Raw genomic sequence first — 21,087 nt, forward strand, 5'->3', positions numbered from 1 at the left:
TTACTGTTGCGAGTTTAGAATAGTGGAATACATGAGGTGCAATTTCGAAATGTGGTTGTGCATCAGCAGTTTTCCTCTTGTTATGTCAGTCACTGATAGTCAATCAATTAGCCTATGTCAGCTAAAAACTTTTAGACTGCTAAGTTCGTTTAGTGGCCAGCTATCTAAGTTTGTTATCATGGTCAAATTACTGGCCGGGAGGCCCCCATTGATTTTGTTAGTCAGTTTCACTCAATTATCATATTAAACACTGCAAACATTTCTTTCCACCCTATGTCAAAATGTGTACAATTGTAGTAAATCAGCTATTTAACAGCTAATTTTCCTCTCCGTGCCATAGAAAAATTAGTAGAATGTCATGAAATTTGTTCTAAAATTGCTAAATGGCAATATGTGTAGAATTGCAGAAAACTTGCTTTAAAACTGCAGTATTTTCTCTTCACCCCATGGCAAAATGTGTAGAATTGCAGGAAATTAACTCTAAAACTTTGTTTACTGAACCTTTATGTTGACAGGGAAGTCATACTGAGACTAGGGTATCTTTACAGATAAGCCCTGCATAAATATACACAATTCAAAACATATTAAGAAAAACAGACAAGTTTATCAACATGGAGGAACATCTCATTTCAGAGAGCTCTGTAGGTTGTTCCTCATAAAAGGCACAAAAAAAGAATAGTTTGGTAAATTTGTAAGTGTAAATTTAATTAATGATGATAGATACATAGGACGTTTCTGCATGACTGCTTTGTAGAGTTATATACAAAGAGGCCCAACCCACTTTTTGATACAAAACACATTGGTGGGTTCTATAACCATCACCAGTATTAAACCTGAAGGCAAAGTGTAGATGCTGCTACATTCACATAGATTATACCCCCCATAATCTAAAATAGACATAAAAGTGGTCTGGACAATTTCCTTCCTATTAAAAGGATTGGACCTTTTTTAAAAACATTTTAGCCTAAAATGACATACCCAAATCTAAATGCCTGTAGCTCAGGACCTGAAACAAGGATATGCATATTCTTGGTACCATTTGAAAGGAAACAGTTTGAAGTTTGTGTAAATGTGAAATAAATGTAGAAGAATATGACACATTACATCTGGTAAAAGATAACACAAAGAAAAAAACATGCGTCACAAATCAGAGCAAGATTACTGAATGTAAGTACATTATTTTCCTTCAGAGGTGAATGTATCAAACCAGTTGCCAGCGCCTATGTAGATATTTCATAAAAAATCTGCCGTTTCCAGCTACAATTTACAACATTAACCATGTCTACACTGTATTTCTGATCAATTTGTCTACACTGTATTTCTGATCAATTTGATGTTATTTTAATGGACAAAAAATGAGCTTTTCTTTCCAAACAAGGACATTTCTAAGTGACCCCACCCCAGTGGCCTGCATACTTAAGCAAATATGGGTCCAAATTGTCAGCCCCTAATGACTTCTTAGGTGTCGATAGCTAATAAGGCAGCAGGAACTTCAGTGTCTATGAGCTGCCGAAAAGAAAAAACCCTGACTACTTAAAAAATGTATTTTGCAATGTGTGTGGGACTTGGATGAGGGTATGAAGACCCGCGAGCAGCTGCGGACCCTCATGATGAGTTCCGATTTTTTGTGGCCCCCATCTCCATCAAAGTTGCCCATCCCTGGCCTAACTGCTGCGACCGATTAGATTAGATTTAAAAATCATAGCAACCTATCCAATCTCTGACCAGGGCTGGGCCCCACTGTCCTTATCTCAACTGATGTACTTATAGTAGGCCACAGTGGGTCACAAATGTAATCATAGAGAACAAATCTGCTTTGTAGTTTTTAGGAGAGCTAGATTACCGGTACACACTACTAATCCCAAGATCCTCAGTGGAGGGCGTGATTTCCGAGGTCTGTGTTGCTAGGGGAAGGGAAGGTGGTGCTGGGGACCTGTTGGAAATGACGGGAGAAGAAATCCGATTTCAATATAAAGACCAAAACAGTACGCCTGGAATATAGCAAAGAAACGTCACCAGACCTGCGTGCTAAGGGTGTGTGCTAGTTCAAATGTATATTCATGCATTCAAACAATGCATCGTTGCGGTGTGTGAAAGATTCGCTGTCCAGCTTGCTAGCTAACTCAGTTGTGTTGGTGCACTTATCCCCACCTCTCCGGCTAGCAAGCACGCCAGCTGGCTAACTAACTAACTAGTTAGTTCATCGAAAATCGATTCTAGTGTCTTCACCAAATAATCAGAGCTAGGTTAGCAAGTCTACATTTTTATGGATATAACAATGACTGCTTGTTCTGTTGTAGCAAGCAAATTTGCTAACAGTTGGCTAACTGGCTAGACTCAAATTAGCCAGCTAACGTTAATTAGCATGCTCGATAGCTAGGTAATTAATCTTGTTTTGAGGACAGCACCCATGCTGTCACTGACTAAGTAGCTTGCATTTCAAAAACACCAGGTGGCTTTCAGATTAATGTGAACTTTGTTATTCATTTGAGTATATCTGTATCTGCGTTGACTGTGGATTAACAATTTAAATCATGAACATAGCTAGTTAGGGGATATGCCATTCAATGCGTGTGATTTATAATCCTGCAAATCCCTGGTATCACGCCCTATTTGATACTAAATTCATAGTCAGTGCTAGGACTGAGAGTACAATAACAAAGTTTACAATTCACTTTGATTGCCAATAACACACAAGGTATGCAAACTAGTATGCAATGAGTCTTCTCCCTTTTATAAAAATGATTGACAAGACCTGTATACCCAACCATAGGGTGTGAATAACCATGGAGACCTTGATAAGTGCGGTGGCCCCTCGGTCGCCAGCGCCGGCAAAGAAAGCCTCGGAGGTGGATTTCCGGTCGGGGGTCATGCTGGAGCAGCTGTCGTCTCAGGTGTCTGAGCTGGTCACCCTGGAGCAGGGGGACTTCGGGGACCAACTGGCCCTGGAGGTCCACACGGCCAAAGACTTTATCTTCAACATGCTGGGTAAAGCTCATAGTAACAGAGAATGTGTTGTGACACACTGAGGTTAACATTCTGAAATCATTAGATGGTAAAATATGTATGGTATACATTTATGATTCACATTTATTTTATATATTGTGTGTTTGGTGAACACTTTTAAGTTATGTGATTGTAGTGTGTAGCAGTGGAGGCTTCTGAGGGGAGGAAGTCTCATAATAAGGGCCGAATGGTATCAAACGAATGATGTTTGATTCCAGCCATTACCCTCCATTTCAGCCATTATTATTACCTGTCCTCCCCTCAGCAGCCTCCACTGGTGTATAGCCTATTCATGAGAAGGACAGATAGAAGAAAGGTGTTGGCTGTGTTGATGTTGTGTCATACCCCTGATATACAGTACTTTTCAGCCAGATGAAGTGTGGTTGTTTGTCCAATAGGTGGCACTCTTCCCTCTCTTCACTGCCACTGCCCGCCCCTTAGCTCTCTCCTTTTCTCTCCTCTCTCCCTGCCTGTCCCAGTGCAACTGGAACCAAGCCTCTTTGGCCTGTATCCCTCCCTGCATGTCCCTCACTTTGCTCTTTCTTTCCTTCTCTCTCTCGCGGCTTGTTTGTGGATCATGTGCAGCTTGAGAGGGAAGCACAATGCAAACAGTCTAACTGGCTGTAAGTCCACTCTCCCCGTCCATCTCTAAATCCACTCTCCCCGTCCATCTCTAAATCCACTCTCCCTGTTCATCCCCATGTAACAATAGCTGTGAATAGGAGCCACTATTGGCACGGGTGTATTGTTTGCCCATAAATATCATAGCTGACAGCCAACCCTCCTCCTGTGTCTCTCTGTATCTTTTGCTAATCAAGTCAGATATTGGATAAGCTCTCTGCTTCTCCTACTTTGGTTCTGTGCTTGCTAGTCTAGCATCCTCTTTTCTCTCTCTCGCTCTCTTTCTCTCGCTCTTTTTGTCTCTCTTTGTCTCTTGCTCTCTTTCTCAATCTCTTTCTTGGTCTCTCTCCCCCCTCGCTCTCTCTCTCTCTCTCTCTCTCTCTCTCTCTCTCTCTCTCTCTCTCTCTCTCACAAACACTTAACCCTCTACCCCAATTTAGTGACTCTCCCTGCCCTCACTGTGTAACCAAATCTTTTCCTACCACTGCTCCACATTCTTTCTTAACTCATGTGTCCTCACACCGCCACATTTTTTTTGCTTCATTTCCTGGCTCCTTTTTTTCTTCTTCTCCCACTCGCTGTCTCCATTGACAGTCAGACTGACAGCTAAAAGCTGCTCTTAAACACTTCGCAGTGGGGGGTTTTCCTACAGTCTAGCTCCCTGTATGGCAGCCAAAGGATGCAATCTATTTCTCCCATCACCCCCCCCCCCCTCTCTCTCTTTCTCTCTCTCTCTCTATCTGCTGTTTCATTTCCAACTCTGCTAGAGAACAGAGATAATGTGAGTGTCGGTTGTGTGATTGTGTTAATGCACTGTGTTCATTAGCTACGATAGTAGCACTGCCACTTGTATTCTTTTTAAGGACCTTGAAGAGGATGGAGCCTAGGCAGTTAAAAGGGAATATCTGCCCAGCTACTAGGAATGTTAAAATGGGCCCTTTATATGGAACACTTGGAGTGTGTGTGTGTGTCTATGCATCTGTGTGTTTGTGCATCTCTATGTGTATAAGTGTTGTCACGATACCTGATTTCTGACTTCGATACCAGGTTTAGGATACCGAAGCAATACTCAATACCGAAACGATACCGTGGCAAAAAAACTCTGAACAATGTTGATAACTGGTAGAACAGAATATCTTCTATATTAAATTAAATTTCTTCCCAAAATAAAACACCATGTTAAATAACAGAAGAATTACCTCAATTTTCCCTTATGCAAAACCATGTTTTAAAAAGTCGTTTGATACATATCAGGGTTGATTTGCTCATCTATGGCCATAATATTGGGTCAAATTACATTCATTAGACCTGCAATTGTTTCATTACAGCTAAATAATTGAAGGTATTAAATGAATAGTTTAGTTCCAAAACAACATTAAAAAAAACCCACTGATGCTCATTTCTGAAACTTTTATGTTAAAATAGTCTAGACGCCATAGAAATACAATTGAATTTACCCAGCATACTACGAGTCCCAGGGTGCAATGCTCCGCCCAGGGCTGCTGGCTGGCTCGTGGCTACTGCTAGTAAGTCTAGACAAATGCTAAGTAGTCAAAATATATTGTTGTCAAGTTATGAGTGCATTTCACATTGCACAACCCAAAATGAATCCCATTCTAATACCCAAATTAATGTCATGCTGAATATATGTTCATGTCATTGTCACTCGTAAATAATTCAAATTTACTAGAATAACAACTTAACTGCAATAACAACGTTAATGCAAATGTCGTATAAAATAGTTTGCTTTATTTAGTTTTGCTTGGAACTGAACCTCCCTTCCATTGCACTGCTTTGTATCATGTTTTGCTTAATTGCCCATCTGCCCTCTTCTGCTCCGTAATCAAAGTATTCCCATAGTTTGCTTCTGCAGCCAGTTTTGTCGACAAGCTGCAGGCGAGGAGGTATGATGTTTTGGTTTCAAGAAGCCACGCTGTCGATATTGTCTCTCTAAAGTGTTTTCCACTGTGTCAGCTGCATGGGCAGCCTGGCTAGCTACTGCCCCCTTGAAGATTTAGACAAATTACTAGACAGACTTGGTCCTCTCAATCCATATATGAGGTGAGACACATTTGACAGAAGTACCGAAAGTTAGAAAAATTCTAGTACCGAACCGTTTTTCATGTTCTAGTATTGGAAATACTAGAGTTTCCGAAACACCGTGCAACAGTAGTGTGTGTGTCTGTGCATATAATGTGTTTGACATCCTTTCTAGTTGGGTCTGTTTTATAAAGATTTTTCTAGCCTAGTTTAAGCAGCAGGTGGCTCCCCACTGGCCATTAAGAGCTGACAGAGATGGAGAGGGAGAGTAGAGAGATTGCACCACACAGGGAAGCAGCTGCACAGATCCAAGGAAGGAAAAAACACTTTCTTTGCCCAGTAGCTCCTTAGTTAACTGTTTTAGGCTAGCCTGTAGCATGCCTTTGGAAAGAAAATGCCTCCAGTACTCCCACAGGACTATATGGGTTGGTGGGAATGCAGAAATGTAGAATAATGACAAACAAACTGTGCATTCGGGATGTATTCAGACCCCTGCCTTTTTTCCACATTTTGTTACGTTACAGCCTTATTATAAAATATATGATGTATTTTGTGTACACAACACCCCATAATGACAAAGCGATAACAGGTTTTTATATATTTTTTCAAATGTATTAAAAATGAAGGAAAAAAAACACCATTTACATAAGTATTCAGACCCTTTGCTATGAGACTCGAAATTGAGCTCAGGTTCATCCTGTTTTCGTTGAACATCCTTGAGATGGTTCTACAATTCAATTGATTGGACATGATTTGGAAAGGCACACACCTGTCTATATAAGGTTCCACAGTTGACAGTGCATGTCAGAACAAAAACCAAACCATGAGATCGAAGGAATTGTCCTTAGAGCTTCGAGACAGGATTGTGTCGAGGCACAGATCTGGGGAAAGGTACCAAAACAATTCTGCAGTATTGAAGGTCCCCAAGAACACAGTGGCCTCCATCATTCTTAAATGGAAGAAGTTTGGAACCACCAAGACTCTTCCTAGAGCTGGCCGCCTGGCCGAACTGAGCAATCGGGGGAGAAGGGAACCCGATAGTCACTCTGACAGAGCTCTAGAAGGACAACCATCTCTGCAGCACTCCACCAATCAGGCCTTTATGGTAGAGTGGCCAGATGGACGCCACTCCTCAGTAAAAAGCACATGACAGCCTGCTTGGAGTTTGTTAAAAGGCACCCAAAGACTCTCAGACCATGAGAAACAAGATTCTCTGGTCTGATGAAACCCAGATTGAACTCTTTGGCCTGAATGCCAAGCGTCACGTCTGGAGGAAACCTGGCACCATTCCTACGGTGAAGCATGGTGGTGGCAGCATCATGCTGTGGGGATGTTTTTCAGCGGCAGGGACTGGGAGACTAGTCAGGATCGAGGGAAAGATGAATGGAGAAAATAGCTGTGCAGCGAAGCTCCCCATCCAACCTGACAGAGCTTAAGAGGATCTGCAGAGAAGAATGGGAGAAACTCCCCAAATTCAGGTGTGCCAAGCTTGTAGCATCATACCCAAGAAGACTCAAGGCTGTAATCACTGCCAAAGGTGCTTCAACAAAGTTCTGAGTAAAAGGTCTGAGTACTTATGTAAATGTGATATTTCAGTTTATTTTTAGTACATTGCAAAAATCTAAACCATTTTTTGCTTTGTCATTATGGAGTATTGTGTGTGGATTGAAGAGGGGGGAAAAACTATTTCATCCATTTTAGAATAAGGCTGTAACAAAACGTGGGGAAAGTCAAGTGGTCTGACTACTTTCCGAATGCACTGTAACAAGTGATTGTTCTTATTTACAGTAAGAAGTGAGATATCGTCTTGTAAGGTTGTAGGTTCAAGTCTGTCAGATAAAATGCTACAAGTCTTTGATGAACCAGTAAACAACAACTTGATTCTAGTGCTTTCTGCTCTGTATACGCTGTGAGTAATCCTCCATGTTTCATTTTTCACTTCCCTTCAAAGACAGAAAAATTGACTTGAAGAAAAAAAAAGTAGAGGAATGACGCCCACTCCTATCAAACTAAAAACAGAATCCTGTTATCGCCATGGGTTCTCTCCCCATCTTCAGCCCCCACTTCTTAGGCTAGTTTTTTACAAACACACCCTTTTTCATGTGCCTTTGAACACCAGACTACTGGTGACCCCCTTCCCCACAGATCTCATTAAAAAAGTATTTGTTTTATACCGCTCTATAGCCGTTTTAATTCAAACACAAAGAAGGCTAGAGAGGAGAGAGGGGAGAAAAAAGGGGGAGCTCCATTTCAGATTCGGCCGACTCACCGAGGCACAATAACAAAACAATGAGGCACAAGTCAGGCATTGTCTCGAACACGTCCAGGCGTGCAAAGTCAGGAGGTCGCCTAGAGTAGCGAAACAACCCTTCCCGCCGTGCTTGTTTATTGTTGTCTGTGTGTCGGCTTGCCCCCCCCCCCCAACAGTGGGATCACCCCCTGTATGCAACGACCAATCAGAGAAAAGCGTATTCGGAAGGGGACTCTTCTGGACAGATGGGCCCACATGTGCCCAACATGTGGGCCCATTCCGTAGGTGAGAAAATATCTCAGTGTTAACCTTCACCTACACTGTCCTATAGGATCAAAATCCACTTACTATTATCTTATTCAAAAGTGACAGATATGCAAAACGTTTTGGTTTTCAAGGTCATCGCCTATTTTAAGGACATATTGAATACTATTTTGTATTTTCTGTACCTCACTTAGCCTTCACTAAGATCAAGCTAGATTAATTAAAAGTCTATGTGTGTGTATTTTGGCAGCGATGTCTACACGACTGAATCTGAATGTAAATTGACCGTTGTTTGATTGTGTGGCTGGGCTGTAGCAGCTAAGTTGTTCCGCCTGTGTTCAGGTAATGATCGGTTGTGCAATGGTTGTTGACCGCTTTCAACTCTCCCATAGGGCTTGTGTCCTCAGTGCGTCACACACGCACTTTTTGACTAATGTCGCCTACGGTCCACTTTAGCTCTCAGGCAGCAGTTTTCTCTCTTCCTCTCTCTCTCTCTCTCTCATATACACAGTGTACAAAACATTAGGAACACCTGCTCTTTCCATGACAGACTGACCAGGTGAATCCAGGTGAAAGCTATGATTGTGTGTGTGCCATTCCGAGGGCGAATGGGCAAGACAGTGTCTTTTGAACAGGGTATGCTAGTAGGTGCCAGGCGCACCTGTTTGAGTGTGTCAAGAACTACAACGCTTGTGGGTTTTTCACGCTCAACTGTTTCCTATGTGTATCAAGAATGGTCCACCACCCAAAGGACATCCAGCCAACGACAGGCCAGTAGTCGAAAATGATTAATTGATTAAAGATTGATTAAAGAGGACAAAGGAGGCTAACACAAATTGTACATAGCAACAGATGGGCTATAGTTCGTCAAATGACAGTCCAGTAAGAAAGGTTGCTGGATCGAATCCTCGAGCTGACATGGTCAAAATCGGTTTTCTGAGCAAGGCAGCCTGTTCCCCAGGCACCGATGATGTCGGTTAAGGCTGCTTTAGGTCAGTCAATCCGGAAAATTTCAAGAACTATGAAAGTTTCTTCAAGTGCAGTCGCAAAAACCATCAAGCGCTATGATGAAACTGGCTCTCATGAGGACCGCCACAGGAAAGGAAGACCCAGAGTTACCTCTCCTGCAGAAGATAAGTTTGAGTTACCAGCCTCAGAAATCGGCAATTACCTGCGCCTCAGATTGCAGCCCAAATAAATGCTTCACAGAGTTCAAGTAACAGACACATCTCAACATCAACTGTTCAGAGGAGACTGCGTGAATCAGGCCTTCACGGTCAAATTGCTGCAAAGAAACCAGTACTAAAGGACACCAATAAGAAGAAGAGACTTGCTTGGGCCAAGAAACACGAGCAATGGACATTAGACTGGTGGAAATTTGTCCTTTGTTCTGATGAGTCCAAATGTGAGATTTTTGGTTAGTAGGTGAGAGTAGGTGAACTGATGATCTCTGCATGTGTGGTTCCCACCGTGAAGCATGGAGGTGGTGGTGTAGGGGTGCTTTCCTGGTGACACTGTCTGATTTATTTAGAAATCAAGGCACACTTAACCAGCATGACTACCACAGCATTCTGCAGCAAAACAACATCCCATCTGGTTTGTGCTTAGTCCCACTATCATTTGTTTTTCAACCGGACAATGACCCAACGCACCTCCAGGCTCTAAGGGCTATTTGACCAAAAAGGAGAGTGATGGAGTGCTGCAGCAGAGGATCTTGCCTCCACAATCACCCGACCTCAACCCAATTGAGATTGTTTGGGATGATTTTGACTGCAGAGTGAAGGAAAAGCAGCCAACAAGTGCTCAGCATATGTGGGAACTCTCTCAAGACTGTTGGAAAAGCATTCCAGGTGAAGCTGGTTGAGAGAATGCAAAAAATGTGCAAAGCTGTCATTAAGGCAAAAGGTAGCCAGCCACCTTTTCAAAGTAGCCAACTATTTTTTGATTTGTCTTTTTTGGTTACTACATGATTCCATATGTGTTATTTCATAGTTTGTCTTCACTATTATTCTACAATGTAGAAAATAGTAAAAATAAAGAAAACCGTTGAATGAGTAGGTGTGTCAACTTTTGACTGGTACTGTGTGTATATATACACATACTGATTGTGTAAAACATTATAAACAACGTCCTATATTTTTCTAGTAGAGTCTGCTCCGACGTCCGATAACACACACCAAGTCTCACAGCTCTGCGTGTGTTTGCTGTGCCTCCAGAGTCTGTACGCTCCCCCCTCTAGTGTAGGAGGAGATGGTTTCTTAACAGGCAGCAGGAACATTACAACTCATTAACTACAGACTGATAATTAACCAGGCAAGTGCTGTTGTATGAACTACTACAGGGAAGAGATCTCTCTCTCTATGGGCTCTGTGTCGCTCGCTCTCTCTCTTTCCCTCCATTTACTGAATCACTTTTAATGTACATTACATAAAAAGCAATTTGACATTTACTTCATGTGAAAACCCAAACGGATGTATCATAGTCATAACACAATGCGTTTATTTTTATTTTGTTAAGCATACATCGATCCCCAGACAGTCCATCGCTCCATTAAACTCTGTACTACAGCATTTGAGCACAAACACATTTGAATGTTTCGATCACCTTCGTTTTGCGGCCTGGTGTTTGATAGATAGCCCCTGACCCTCTTCAGCTTCAAAAGAAGGTTTCTCGCATCGACACCCAATTGGATTAGATGAGAACAAAGTCTCCCTCTGTTTAATTTTGAGAATGAGCGAGGCCTATTTTAAGATCTGGAAATGAAAGCTAGGCTAATCTCCGGGCTTGATGTGAACGCATAAACACCGTTGGAGGGGGGGGGGGTAGCAGGACACACTGACTCTTTTGTGTGTGTTAATCCGTCTCTCTTGAGTCTCAGAGTATGAAAGCTCTGTATTTTAAAAGGAGCAAGGGCTGGATTTAGAGGCTAATCGTTTACGTTTTAAAAGACTCCGGGTTTGAAGCCGAGCGAGAGTGTTCAATGGCAATTGAATGGCTAAAACGGTCTCTGCTGGAAGGATCTGTTTTACGATTTATTGGATGGTTTGGCCCTACGTCTTTGTTATAGAGAAGGCCTCCTGTCTGACATCCCAACCTTTCCCATTGTGAGTCGACGTGTTTACAGAGCTACTCTTACCCTGTCTCTCTCTTACGGTACATCCCTTCTCTCATCTTTTCACTTTTTTTGGCGCCTGTATTTACATTGTAGTGATTTATCCAGAGCGACTTAGAGTTAGTGCTTTTAATCTTAATATAGCTAGGTTGGACAACCACATATCACAGGCACAAAAAGGGGGGAAAAAGTATATTATTATTTTTAATATTTTTTTTATCTCTTTGTGTAGTACTGGCATCCACACCACAAGCATTCCTCTTATACGTTTGTGTGTGAGTCACGGATCCCAGAGTGGCTCTATGGAAATGAGATCTGCTATGCTTGACCTCCGAGAGACCTACTGGTGGATGCATAACACACTGGCTGTTTTGAATGGGAAATAGATGAGTTAATTATAGTAGTCAAACACAGTGAGTTAAGTCCCGGTTTCAAAAGTCCATGCACTTTAGTTTTTCTCAGCCCAGCTTCAAGGCTTTATTGGAGCCTCACCTAAGCTAAGCTGGTGTCCACGACCTTTGTGTCTAGACTTTGCGTCTAGTCACGACCTGGTGTGGGTTTTGTACCCCCCCCCCCCCCCCCGCTCTCTCTCACGTTCCTCTGCATGCTATATAGTATGTTCTTCTGCTTCCCATTTGACCCAATTGATCAACTCTAGAGATAGACCCAAAACAAATCAGAGGAAGTTTCTGCTTGCCGACTCTGCCCTTTGTCTGTCTGCCTGGAAGATATTTTCTCTCCCTCAGCTCTTCTCAGCTTCTCTCAATGTTTGGGAAGAACTGACAGAATTTGATTTCTATATCTGATTATTTCTCTGCTTTCCTTTTACTGTCAGTATAACACACACTGTAGATAGACACTGTCTTTGAAATAGCTCTCTCTCTCACACACACAAACACACACACAAACACACACATCGACACAGGGCCTGTAATTGGATGAGAGAAATGGCGTTAGGAGCTTTAGGCTGCAGTCTGCAGTCTCAGTGTCTGCAGTTGGCAGTCGCACCACCCTCAACCCCACCACTGCCTTCATATCGACCTCAGAGCCTCCCTGAGGGGATGGGTATATGGGTGTACTTCAGGTCAAAGTTGACAGCCTGGAAGGCATCACTGGGTCTTAGCCCTGTGTGTGTGTGCGTGCGTACATGCACACTTGAGTGTTGCGAGTGTGTGTGTGTGTGTGGTGTGTGTGTGCGCACGGTGAAGATGCATGGTATCATGTGTTGAGAGTGACCTTTTAAGCCTGTCCGGCTCTAATCTTGCTTGACTGGAACACCATAGTTGAGAACACAATAAAGGGATTTGATTGGGTTCAGTATTTCTCATCAACTCTTTGGCAAAGAGGAGAGTTTTGGTTTGGGCTGGGTGGGGAAGTTGTTTGCCAGAAGCTAGATTGATAGGATGTTATGACTATTCGAAAGCTGTTAGTTTAGACTTTTCTTTCTTTTTTTCTCTCACGCACTCTCACAATCTCTTTTCCTTCCTCTCCCTCTCTTACTCATTCCCTCTCACGCTATCCCTTCCTCCTCTCTCACTCTCTCCCCCCGGTTTCCCCTCTGTCGGAGTTATTGCAGTTTGCCCAGTCATTTTGGCTGTGTTCAGTAAAGACTCCCCCTAGGAGGATAAAGCCAGGGTTGGTTGAGGACGAGCAGCTAGCGTGGAGAATAACATAAAACCACGCACTGCGGTCACCGAGGGAGCTGTGTAGACCTCATATATTTTTATGTCAATATCGCTACTGCTGTATTTCATGAATGTATGCTTTGCCTTCAGAAGAAATGGAACGGCTCAAGTATTGTATTTGTTTTTAATGTCATATTACACTCATCCTTTGTGTGTGTGTGTGTTCTTCCTCTAGGTCTAGTACAGAAGGTGGACCAGCGTCTCCCAGTGGCCAATGAGTACCTGCTCCTGTCTGGGGGGGCCAGGGAGGGGGTCCTGGACCTCAACCCAGAGGAGCTGGGGGACTACGCCAAGGGGGCCGACTTCGACCTGGACTTCACCCTCCTGGTGCCGGCGCTCAAGCTCCACGACCGCAACCAGGTTGGTGCAGCAGAGACAGGGATGTGAAACGTACTGCTTGAATGTGTCTACGTTTATTGATGAGAAGTTGTGATGTGTCTTATGGGATGTTTTTACTGTATACTTTCTGATATGGTGTTTTTGATGCCAGACTAATCACGAGTATTGCCTCAGGAAAACAAGTATAGCTTAATGCAGTGTCATCTCATGTCAACCAGCCCGTCACCCTAGACATGCGGCAATCGGCCCCCTGCCACTCCTGGCTGTCCCTGCGTCTGTGTGACCCCAATACTCTGGCCAGATGGAGCATCTGCTGCCAGGAGGAGAACAGATTACCCCCCGATGAGGAGGAGGAGGAGGAGGATGAAGAGGACAGGGGAATGGGTCACCAAGTCTCTGGTGCTGTTCCCCCCTCCCTCCATGTAATGTGTTTTCAAACTTCTCTTATTATTCTTTTTTTTTAAATTGCTTTTAGTTTTATGAAAGTTAATCAAATGTGTGTTGCTTTTAGCTTAGTCTTTTATTGTGTTTTACTGTAAAGTGTGATGAAATTATTTTAAAGGGATAGTTCAGGTATTGGCAATGCAGGGGTTTTATGTACTTCCTTGGAGTCAGATGAACTTGTGGATACCATCTTTATGTCTTTGCGTCCAGAAACGAGGTAGTTCTGCGAGCCAATGCTAACTATCTTAGCGCGAAGATTGGAAGTCTTTGCACTAAGCTAATGCCAAAATTACTCTTTAATTGCACTTGAACTAAAGTTGGGTCATGATTTGATCCCAGTCCCCCCACCAGTCTCTGGATGGGTGCTACTTCTCTCCCGCGCTGGTGGCTGACTGGTTCTGGGGGGTGGTGGGCGAGGCGGTGGACGAGCTGAGACGTTCACCACAGAGAGGCATCCCCATCCCGGAGAGGCTGGAGCGCAATGGGCCCCTGACCACCCTCATTCTTCAGGTAGGGAGTTAGTGTACTTCCCAAATGCCACCCTATATAGTGCTAATAGTAGTGTCTATATAGGGAATAGGAGGCCATAGTTGGCGTCTGTATCAATTCCACAGCTAGTCGATTCTGGAAAAACTTGTGTTGAACAAATGTATTTACGAAGCCTATGTTTATCCGGATAAGTAATTCAGAACATCTCTTTTAAATAAATAAAATAAATGTTTTACAATAACTCGTTCCTACCTCCAGGCGGGGTCCAGCCGAGTGCTCTATGACCTCCTGCCTGTGGTGTCCTTCCGGGGCTGGCCCGCCGTGGCCCAGAGCTGGCTGACGGCCAACCACTTCTGGGACGGGAAGATCACGGAGGAGGAGGCCATCTCTGGGTTCTACCTGCTGCCCTGCCCGGCCCCGCTGGGGGGGAGGCCTGACCGGGAGTGGAGGCTGGCCTTCTCACGCAGCGAGGTGGGTAGTTGGTTAAGTTAGCTCTTCTTTTTGAGTAATTAGCGAGTTCAATAGATTGGGCCTCCTTCCTTCCTTACTTGGAAAGACGATGTCATGTGCACGTGTACTCTTCATGCTGCTGCAACGTGATAGCTGCGGGACCAAAACAGCAGAGAAGGTTAGCCTTCTACTTCATACTCTTAGTTGTTTCGGAAGTCTGCCCGATACTGCTAGGCAATTCCACGGTAACAAAATTACAGTTTGCTGTTTGTGCTGTCATTCTGTTACCAAACTTTGCACCTGCACTGTTTTTCAAGTAAATCTTTTTTTGTCAAAATGTTCGGTGGAAATTGTTAAAAGTTGTCCTTGTGCATAGAGTTGTATGGTTTGACTTTGCAATCATTAGTTTTTGTTTGACATGCATGCATTTTAAAGTCTCAACATCATTCTGTTGCTGTGGAATTTATTTTGTGCATTGCCAATTCTACCTTGTAAATGTTAGCTGAAGCTAAAGCGCATGGCACGATCAAAAGTACTGACTGTCAAACATCTCATTTCAAAATCATGGGCATTAATATGGAGTTGGATCCATCTTTGCTGCTATAACAGCCTCCACTTTTCTGGGAAGTCTTTCCACTTGATGTTGGAACATTGCTGCAGGGACTTTCTTCCATTCAGACACGAGCATTGGTGAGGTCAGGCACTGATGTTGGGCGATTAGGCCTGGCTCGCAGTCGGCGTTCCAATTCATCCTCAAAGGTGTTCGATGGGGTTGAGGTCAGGGCTCTGTGCAGGCCAGTCAAGTTCTTTCACACCGACAAAACCATTTCTGTATGGACCTCGCTTTGTGCACGGGGGCATTGTCATGCTGAAACAGGAAAGGGCCTTCCCCAAAATGTAGCACAGAATCGTCTAGAATGTCATATGCTGTAGCGTTAAGATTTCCCTTCACTGGAACTAAGGGGCAAAGCCCGAACCATGAAAAACAGCCCCAGACCATTATTCCTCCTCCAATAATCTTTACAGTTGGCACTATGCATTCTGGCAGGTATCGTTCTCTTGGCATCTGCCAAACCCAGCTGGTGAATCGTGATTTATCACTCCAAAGAACGCGCTTCCACTGTTCCAGGGTCCAATGGCGGGTGGCTTTACACCACTCCAGCCGACGATCTTATGCTTGTGGGCGGCTACTCGGCCATGGGAACCCATTTCATGAAGCTCTCGACGAACAGTTCTTGTGCTGACGTTGCTTCCAGGGTGATTTTGGAACTCGGAACTGAGTGTTGCAACCGAGGACAGGCATTTCAACTTTTTCTTTTTTTTACACACTTCACTCCCGTTCTGTGAGCTTGTGTGGCCTACCACTTTGCAGCTTTGCCGTTGTTGCTCTTAGATGTTTCCACTTCACAATAACAGCACTTACAGTTGACCGGGGCAGCTCTAGCAGGGCAGAAATTTGACAAACTGGCCTGTTGAAAAGGTGTCATGTTGAAAGTCACTGAGTTCTTCAGTACGGGCCATTCGACTGCCAATGTTTGTCTACGGAGATTGCATGGCTGTCTGTTCTATATTATACACCTGTCAGCAACGGGTGGGACTGAAATAGCAGAATCCATTAATTTGAAGGGGTGTCCACATACGTGTGTGTGTGTGTGTATATAGTGGAAGTACAAGTTCAACTTTAAATATGTTAAATATGTTCAGGTTGAACTTTGAATATGTCTTCTAAATACAGTTGAAAATGAATCAACTTTAACATTTAGCTTCAGTATAACATCCATCAGGACTGTCTCTGGTGCTGGTGACATCCAATTTCCCCTTGTTGGTTGAATAAAGTTTATTTTAATTCAATTCAATCTGAACCACTGACTGCCATATCATTGTCTGTCTCCAGGTTCAGCTGAAGAAGTGCATCCCGTTCCCCATGGCCCAGGCCTTCCAGGCAGCCAAGGCTGTCCTCTCCCGCCTCCTGGCTCGCCCCCGCACTGGCCTCAGCCCCTACCACCTCCGCACCATCCTCTTCTGGGCCTGTGACCGCCTGCCCCCCTCCTACCTGTCTTCGCCTGACTCCGACACTCCCGCCCGTCTCCTCCTGGGCCTCCTGGATGACCTGGCCCACTGCATCTTGGGTAAGAACTGTCCCAACTACTTCCTGCCCCAGTGCAACATGCTGGAGCACCTGTCGGACAGCCAAGCCCTGCTGGTGGCCCGGAAGCTGGCTCACGTCCGCTCAGACCCCACCGAGCACCTCCGGGCGGCCCTGGACCAGGCACAGCAGGCAGGCCAGCTCAAGAGGAAGGCGGCGGGCGCCACCAACGGGCATGGCGGGTCACCTGGCCACAGGTACCCGGCCAGTGGCATCATCTCACCCTCGGACGACAAGCTGGCCGCCAGGCTGCAGCAGCTGGTGACAGAAAACCCAGGGAAGTCGATTTCTGTGTTTCTCAACCCTGATGATGTCACGAGGCCACACTTCCGCATCGATGACAAATTCTATTGACCCGAGGGCCTAGTCTAGTGTTGTGGTAGCCACACACACACAAGTTAAATAGCGGGCCAAATGTTGGCGAGTCAACCAGGATGGCTCGAGGCGCGAAACACTGCCGATCGCTGCTCCCTATACTGCCCCCTCTTGGCGGCGAATGATAACGACGCTAACTAATAAGCGTGAACTCTGACTCTGTTGTAACTATAAGACACTGTACCAAAAAAATCTATACTGCACGCTCCCAAGAAGATGCTAGCTCTAGAGAAACCAACACACTTCTATCGATTTAGAGACACCGTGACAGAAAAAGGCTTGTCAAGTGGTTACCACGGAGACCACTGCTCTTTATGAAGCTTGCCCTAACGAGATGTTTTTTTTTTTTTATTAGCTGGTGCTACAAAGAAAAGAGAGAATCGTTTTAGAATAAAGAAAGGAGCTGCTGCTTACAAAAGGGTACACCGTTTCATTCTCTTAAGGGTTTATGCGCTTCTCGTCTCTGCACACTGCTGAGAATACTGTATTCCCCCCCTTTTCTGCCCAATCAGAGTGGATGATAGCTGAATAAGAAAAGGCGTATCAAGGAACTTTGATGTAACTGAATGTAATTTGGTGTGGGGAAATGTCTTTGAACAGAGTGTTTTCTTTCTTCCCTCTTTCTATATTTATTTTTATCCCTCGTTCTCTCGACCCTCTGCCCCACTCTCTTTAACTCCCTATCTCGCTCGTTCGCGATCTCTCAGGTATTTTGAATGTTTGTTTTCTATGTGACTCCAGACTCCCTCTGGTAGGGTTATGGTCCCCCATATCTACCTGAATGGTATAACCCAGGGCGGTCCTTCCATTTCAACTCTCACTATGTGGCGGAAGGCACCAAAGAGCCACGCTGCAGGGGTGTTTTTCGAGGAGCCTTTGGCTCCACCCCATAACAAGAGGTATCTGTATTCACTGACCCAGAGTCAGTCTGTACTGTTAACGCTCATATTCCCCACCTTTACAATCCTGACCAACATGCAGATGAGAGATCACCTTATCAATTTGCCTTTTATCCCCTGAACGCTTGAAGAAGTTTCATCAAATAAGGGTCATATCATAGGGGCTATCAACTTAATTCAGTTCCTTTTTATTGAAAGTATCTTAAACGGTGAGATGTGGTCATTTAAACGTTGTATGATATAGACCGACTACCTATAAGGAGACCGGTTGGGGAGGAGAGGTGTGAGGCAGGGTTAGCCGCTAACACGGTTGGCCCGCTGCTTGATTGTATTCTCATCTCTACGTTACAGCATTACAGTACAGCCACACCATGTAATCCCTCTGAGGCTGGTGTAAGGGCTATTTGCTTTGTTCTACTTTTTTATTTATTCTGTCTAGTGTGTGTGTGTGTGTGTGTGTTAAGATGGGGAGGTTAAGGTTTTTGTTTGAATCCCCCCAAAAAAGTATTTTGTATTGTGTTCTCAGATTTTTAATTGTGAGAGACTTGACTGGTTTTTGTGATGGTCCCTCCTCCTGCCTAGCAGGCCTGTTTTAATAAGGTGTGTGTGTGATCATTGGACGACTGATCGAGGTCTTTAAATGTGCTGATGTAATGAGGGATGGAACGGGAACAAATGCGCAGCAGGACTCAAGCACGCAAATGTCCTAGCTACCCATCTACCTTCATCTCTTTCTGTGTGTGGGGGTCTTGGGGGCCCTATCTTGTCCACCCAGATGTGTGCTGTTATCAGGGGGATGGATGGGGAGACAGGCCAGTCCCTGGCCCTTTGTAGAGATGAGCCCTAAAGGAAGGTGCCCCTGGGACCTGGGACAGCTGCTTGTCTCTCTCTCTCTCTCTCTCTCTCTCTCTCTCTTCTTCCCCCTCTCCGCTCTCCATACTGCTCCTATCTCTATATAATGTATATGTTTCTCTCTCTCTCCATCCCCCTCTCCGCTCTCTGTACTGCTTCTATCTCTCTATATAATGTATATGTTTCTCTCTCTCCCTCGCTGGTTGAATACCGTTTATGAAATATCATGGTGGACATGAATGTTCATTCACACAATATCAGAACACTAGAGGTCAAAGAGAACTGTTATTTAGGATTCTATAGAATTCTACGTTCTCTAGAACGTGATAGAATCTCCGTACTACTGTATTGGTACTACTTGTATACATTGGTATTGCGATTTGAACAGCATCAGTTAGTGGAGCGATTTAGGAGCTACTAGTGAATTGTGTTGTCACTTCTGTTCTGTATAGCCTTGGTACAGGTGAGTGTGAATATGGACACCTTGACAAACCAAAGCATGTGGTGACGGTTACTATACAGAAGAATGTAGACCCAGACGATAGTTAAGTGTGGGTATGTAAACTGCCAAGTATCAGGTGTGTGTGGTCCTAGCACTTTCATGGTGTGGGGGGGGGGGGTCTTCGATACACCACAGCCCGATGTTGTAAGAATGTTTGTGAACGTTGCAAGAAAACGTATCAACGTTGTCAGGACGTTTTTGAGGCGTCTTTTAGAGATTTTTCTCCTTCCTGAAATGCTCCCCTACGTTTTAAAACAGACCAACAGTCCAACGTTGTGGTGAGGTTGTTTGAACGTGGTGAAAGCTGTTTGACAGTTCCTCTAAAGTTTTAAATCCAGTGCTGTTTGAAGTTTGAAATATGCACTGTCAAGAGTGTCTCTCACGATATACCTTAATCTGCCTAGTTTGTGGGCATAGAAAGTAGTATGAAGCTTGAATCAATATTTAGCCTCTTTCTGTGAAAAATGTAAACACTCTTTGATCCTGGTGCAGAATATCAATATAAAAAGTTAATGGCAGCAGTTCTATGCAATTCTGTACCCAATCTCACTTGGACTGTCTGCCGTAGATTGAGCTGTTGTGCCCTTTTCATCTACAGGGATGATCATGTTTAAAAGTCTACGTAGAAATCAATTAGTTCTGCCCAGGGTTTCTATACCTCTTGAATACGAAATGTGTGTTCGATGATATGACATTATCAAACATTCAGACATCCTTCTCTCATTTGCTTTCCTGTTTGAAATCTGATATCACGTAACAGTCGGAGGCAACTAAGTCATGCATTGATAACGTCGAGGCAATGTGAGGTCACTGTACTGCTTAAACTACTAAACGTTATATTATTTGGTGCTTAAACTACTAAACGTTATATTATTTGGTGCTTAAACTACTGCTAATTGTTTTTGATTGAAAATAAACCATGATTGTAACACTTTTTTCCACTGGAATCACTCAATCAATTCAAAATATAGTTCATCAAAGATATCCCGACCTAATTACGGTATACAAGAGCTGCAGTATCAACGACTCCACTCCATGTCTGGAAGTATTTCCACTTTTAAAACTTTCCTCTTCCTCTATAAAGTGCAAATGAAGTTGATTGTCTCTTATCATGTGACTGTTACTGCGGTGTTATTTCATTTGGGATGCTTTGAATGATGATCTTGAATGGTACTGCCGTAGCATGAAATAAATCTCGACATCTCCATCCTCACATTTTGACTGTATAACTTCTTTGTGGAATAATGTTAGCCTGGCCCCAGATCTAGTTGTGCTGTAGAAGTCAACTCCTAAGGTGAGTCATGGGTAACTACCTCAACATGGCTGCCGGTGTTACAACACTGGTGTGTCAACATAAACGGCCTTATCAACACAAGTGGCTGGATGGAAAGCGAACTGGGCAGATTTGTCGCCGCTTAAGATGTTTTGAATGGCTGTATCTCTGAGCATTTAGCTAACCCTTTTCCTGACCGTAACCTCATTCTTCTAACCTGCTACGTTAATTATCCTAACCTGCTACGTTAATTATCCTAACCTGCTACGTTAATTATCCTAACCTGCTACGTTAATTATCCTAACCTGCTACGTTAATTATCCTAACCTGCTACGTTAA

At 44.0% G+C, this 21,087-nt stretch overlaps 1 protein-coding gene across 1 annotated transcript; it reads left to right on the forward strand.

Moving 5' to 3' along the window:
• Nucleotides 1-1,899: 1,899 nt before the first annotated feature.
• Nucleotides 1,900-20,688, forward strand: LOC139378940 (transmembrane protein 102). Its single transcript, XM_071121569.1, has 7 exons — nt 1,900-2,034; nt 2,774-2,988; nt 13,155-13,339; nt 13,537-13,740; nt 14,102-14,272; nt 14,510-14,722; nt 16,596-20,688. The coding sequence occupies exons 2-7, from the start codon at nt 2,787-2,789 to the stop codon at nt 17,199-17,201; spliced, it is 1,581 nt and encodes a 526-aa protein (XP_070977670.1). The 5' UTR covers nt 1,900-2,034; nt 2,774-2,786; the 3' UTR covers nt 17,202-20,688.
• The last annotated feature ends 399 nt before the right edge of the window (nt 20,689-21,087 follow it).

Source organism: Oncorhynchus clarkii, chromosome 21, assembly GCF_045791955.1.
Source record: "Oncorhynchus clarkii lewisi isolate Uvic-CL-2024 chromosome 21, UVic_Ocla_1.0, whole genome shotgun sequence".
Taxonomy (NCBI): domain Eukaryota; kingdom Metazoa; phylum Chordata; class Actinopteri; order Salmoniformes; family Salmonidae; genus Oncorhynchus; species Oncorhynchus clarkii.

Coding starts and splice junctions, on each gene's coding strand:
- LOC139378940 (XM_071121569.1), top strand. CDS start 2,787: ATGGAGACCTTGATAAGTGCGGTGGCCCCTCGGTCGCCAGCGCCGGCA. Junction 13,741..14,101: donor CTGTTCCCCCCTCCCTCCAT/GTAATGTGTTTT, acceptor ATTTGATCCCAG/TCCCCCCACCAGTCTCTGGA. Junction 14,723..16,595: donor TGGCCTTCTCACGCAGCGAG/GTGGGTAGTTGG, acceptor GTCTGTCTCCAG/GTTCAGCTGAAGAAGTGCAT.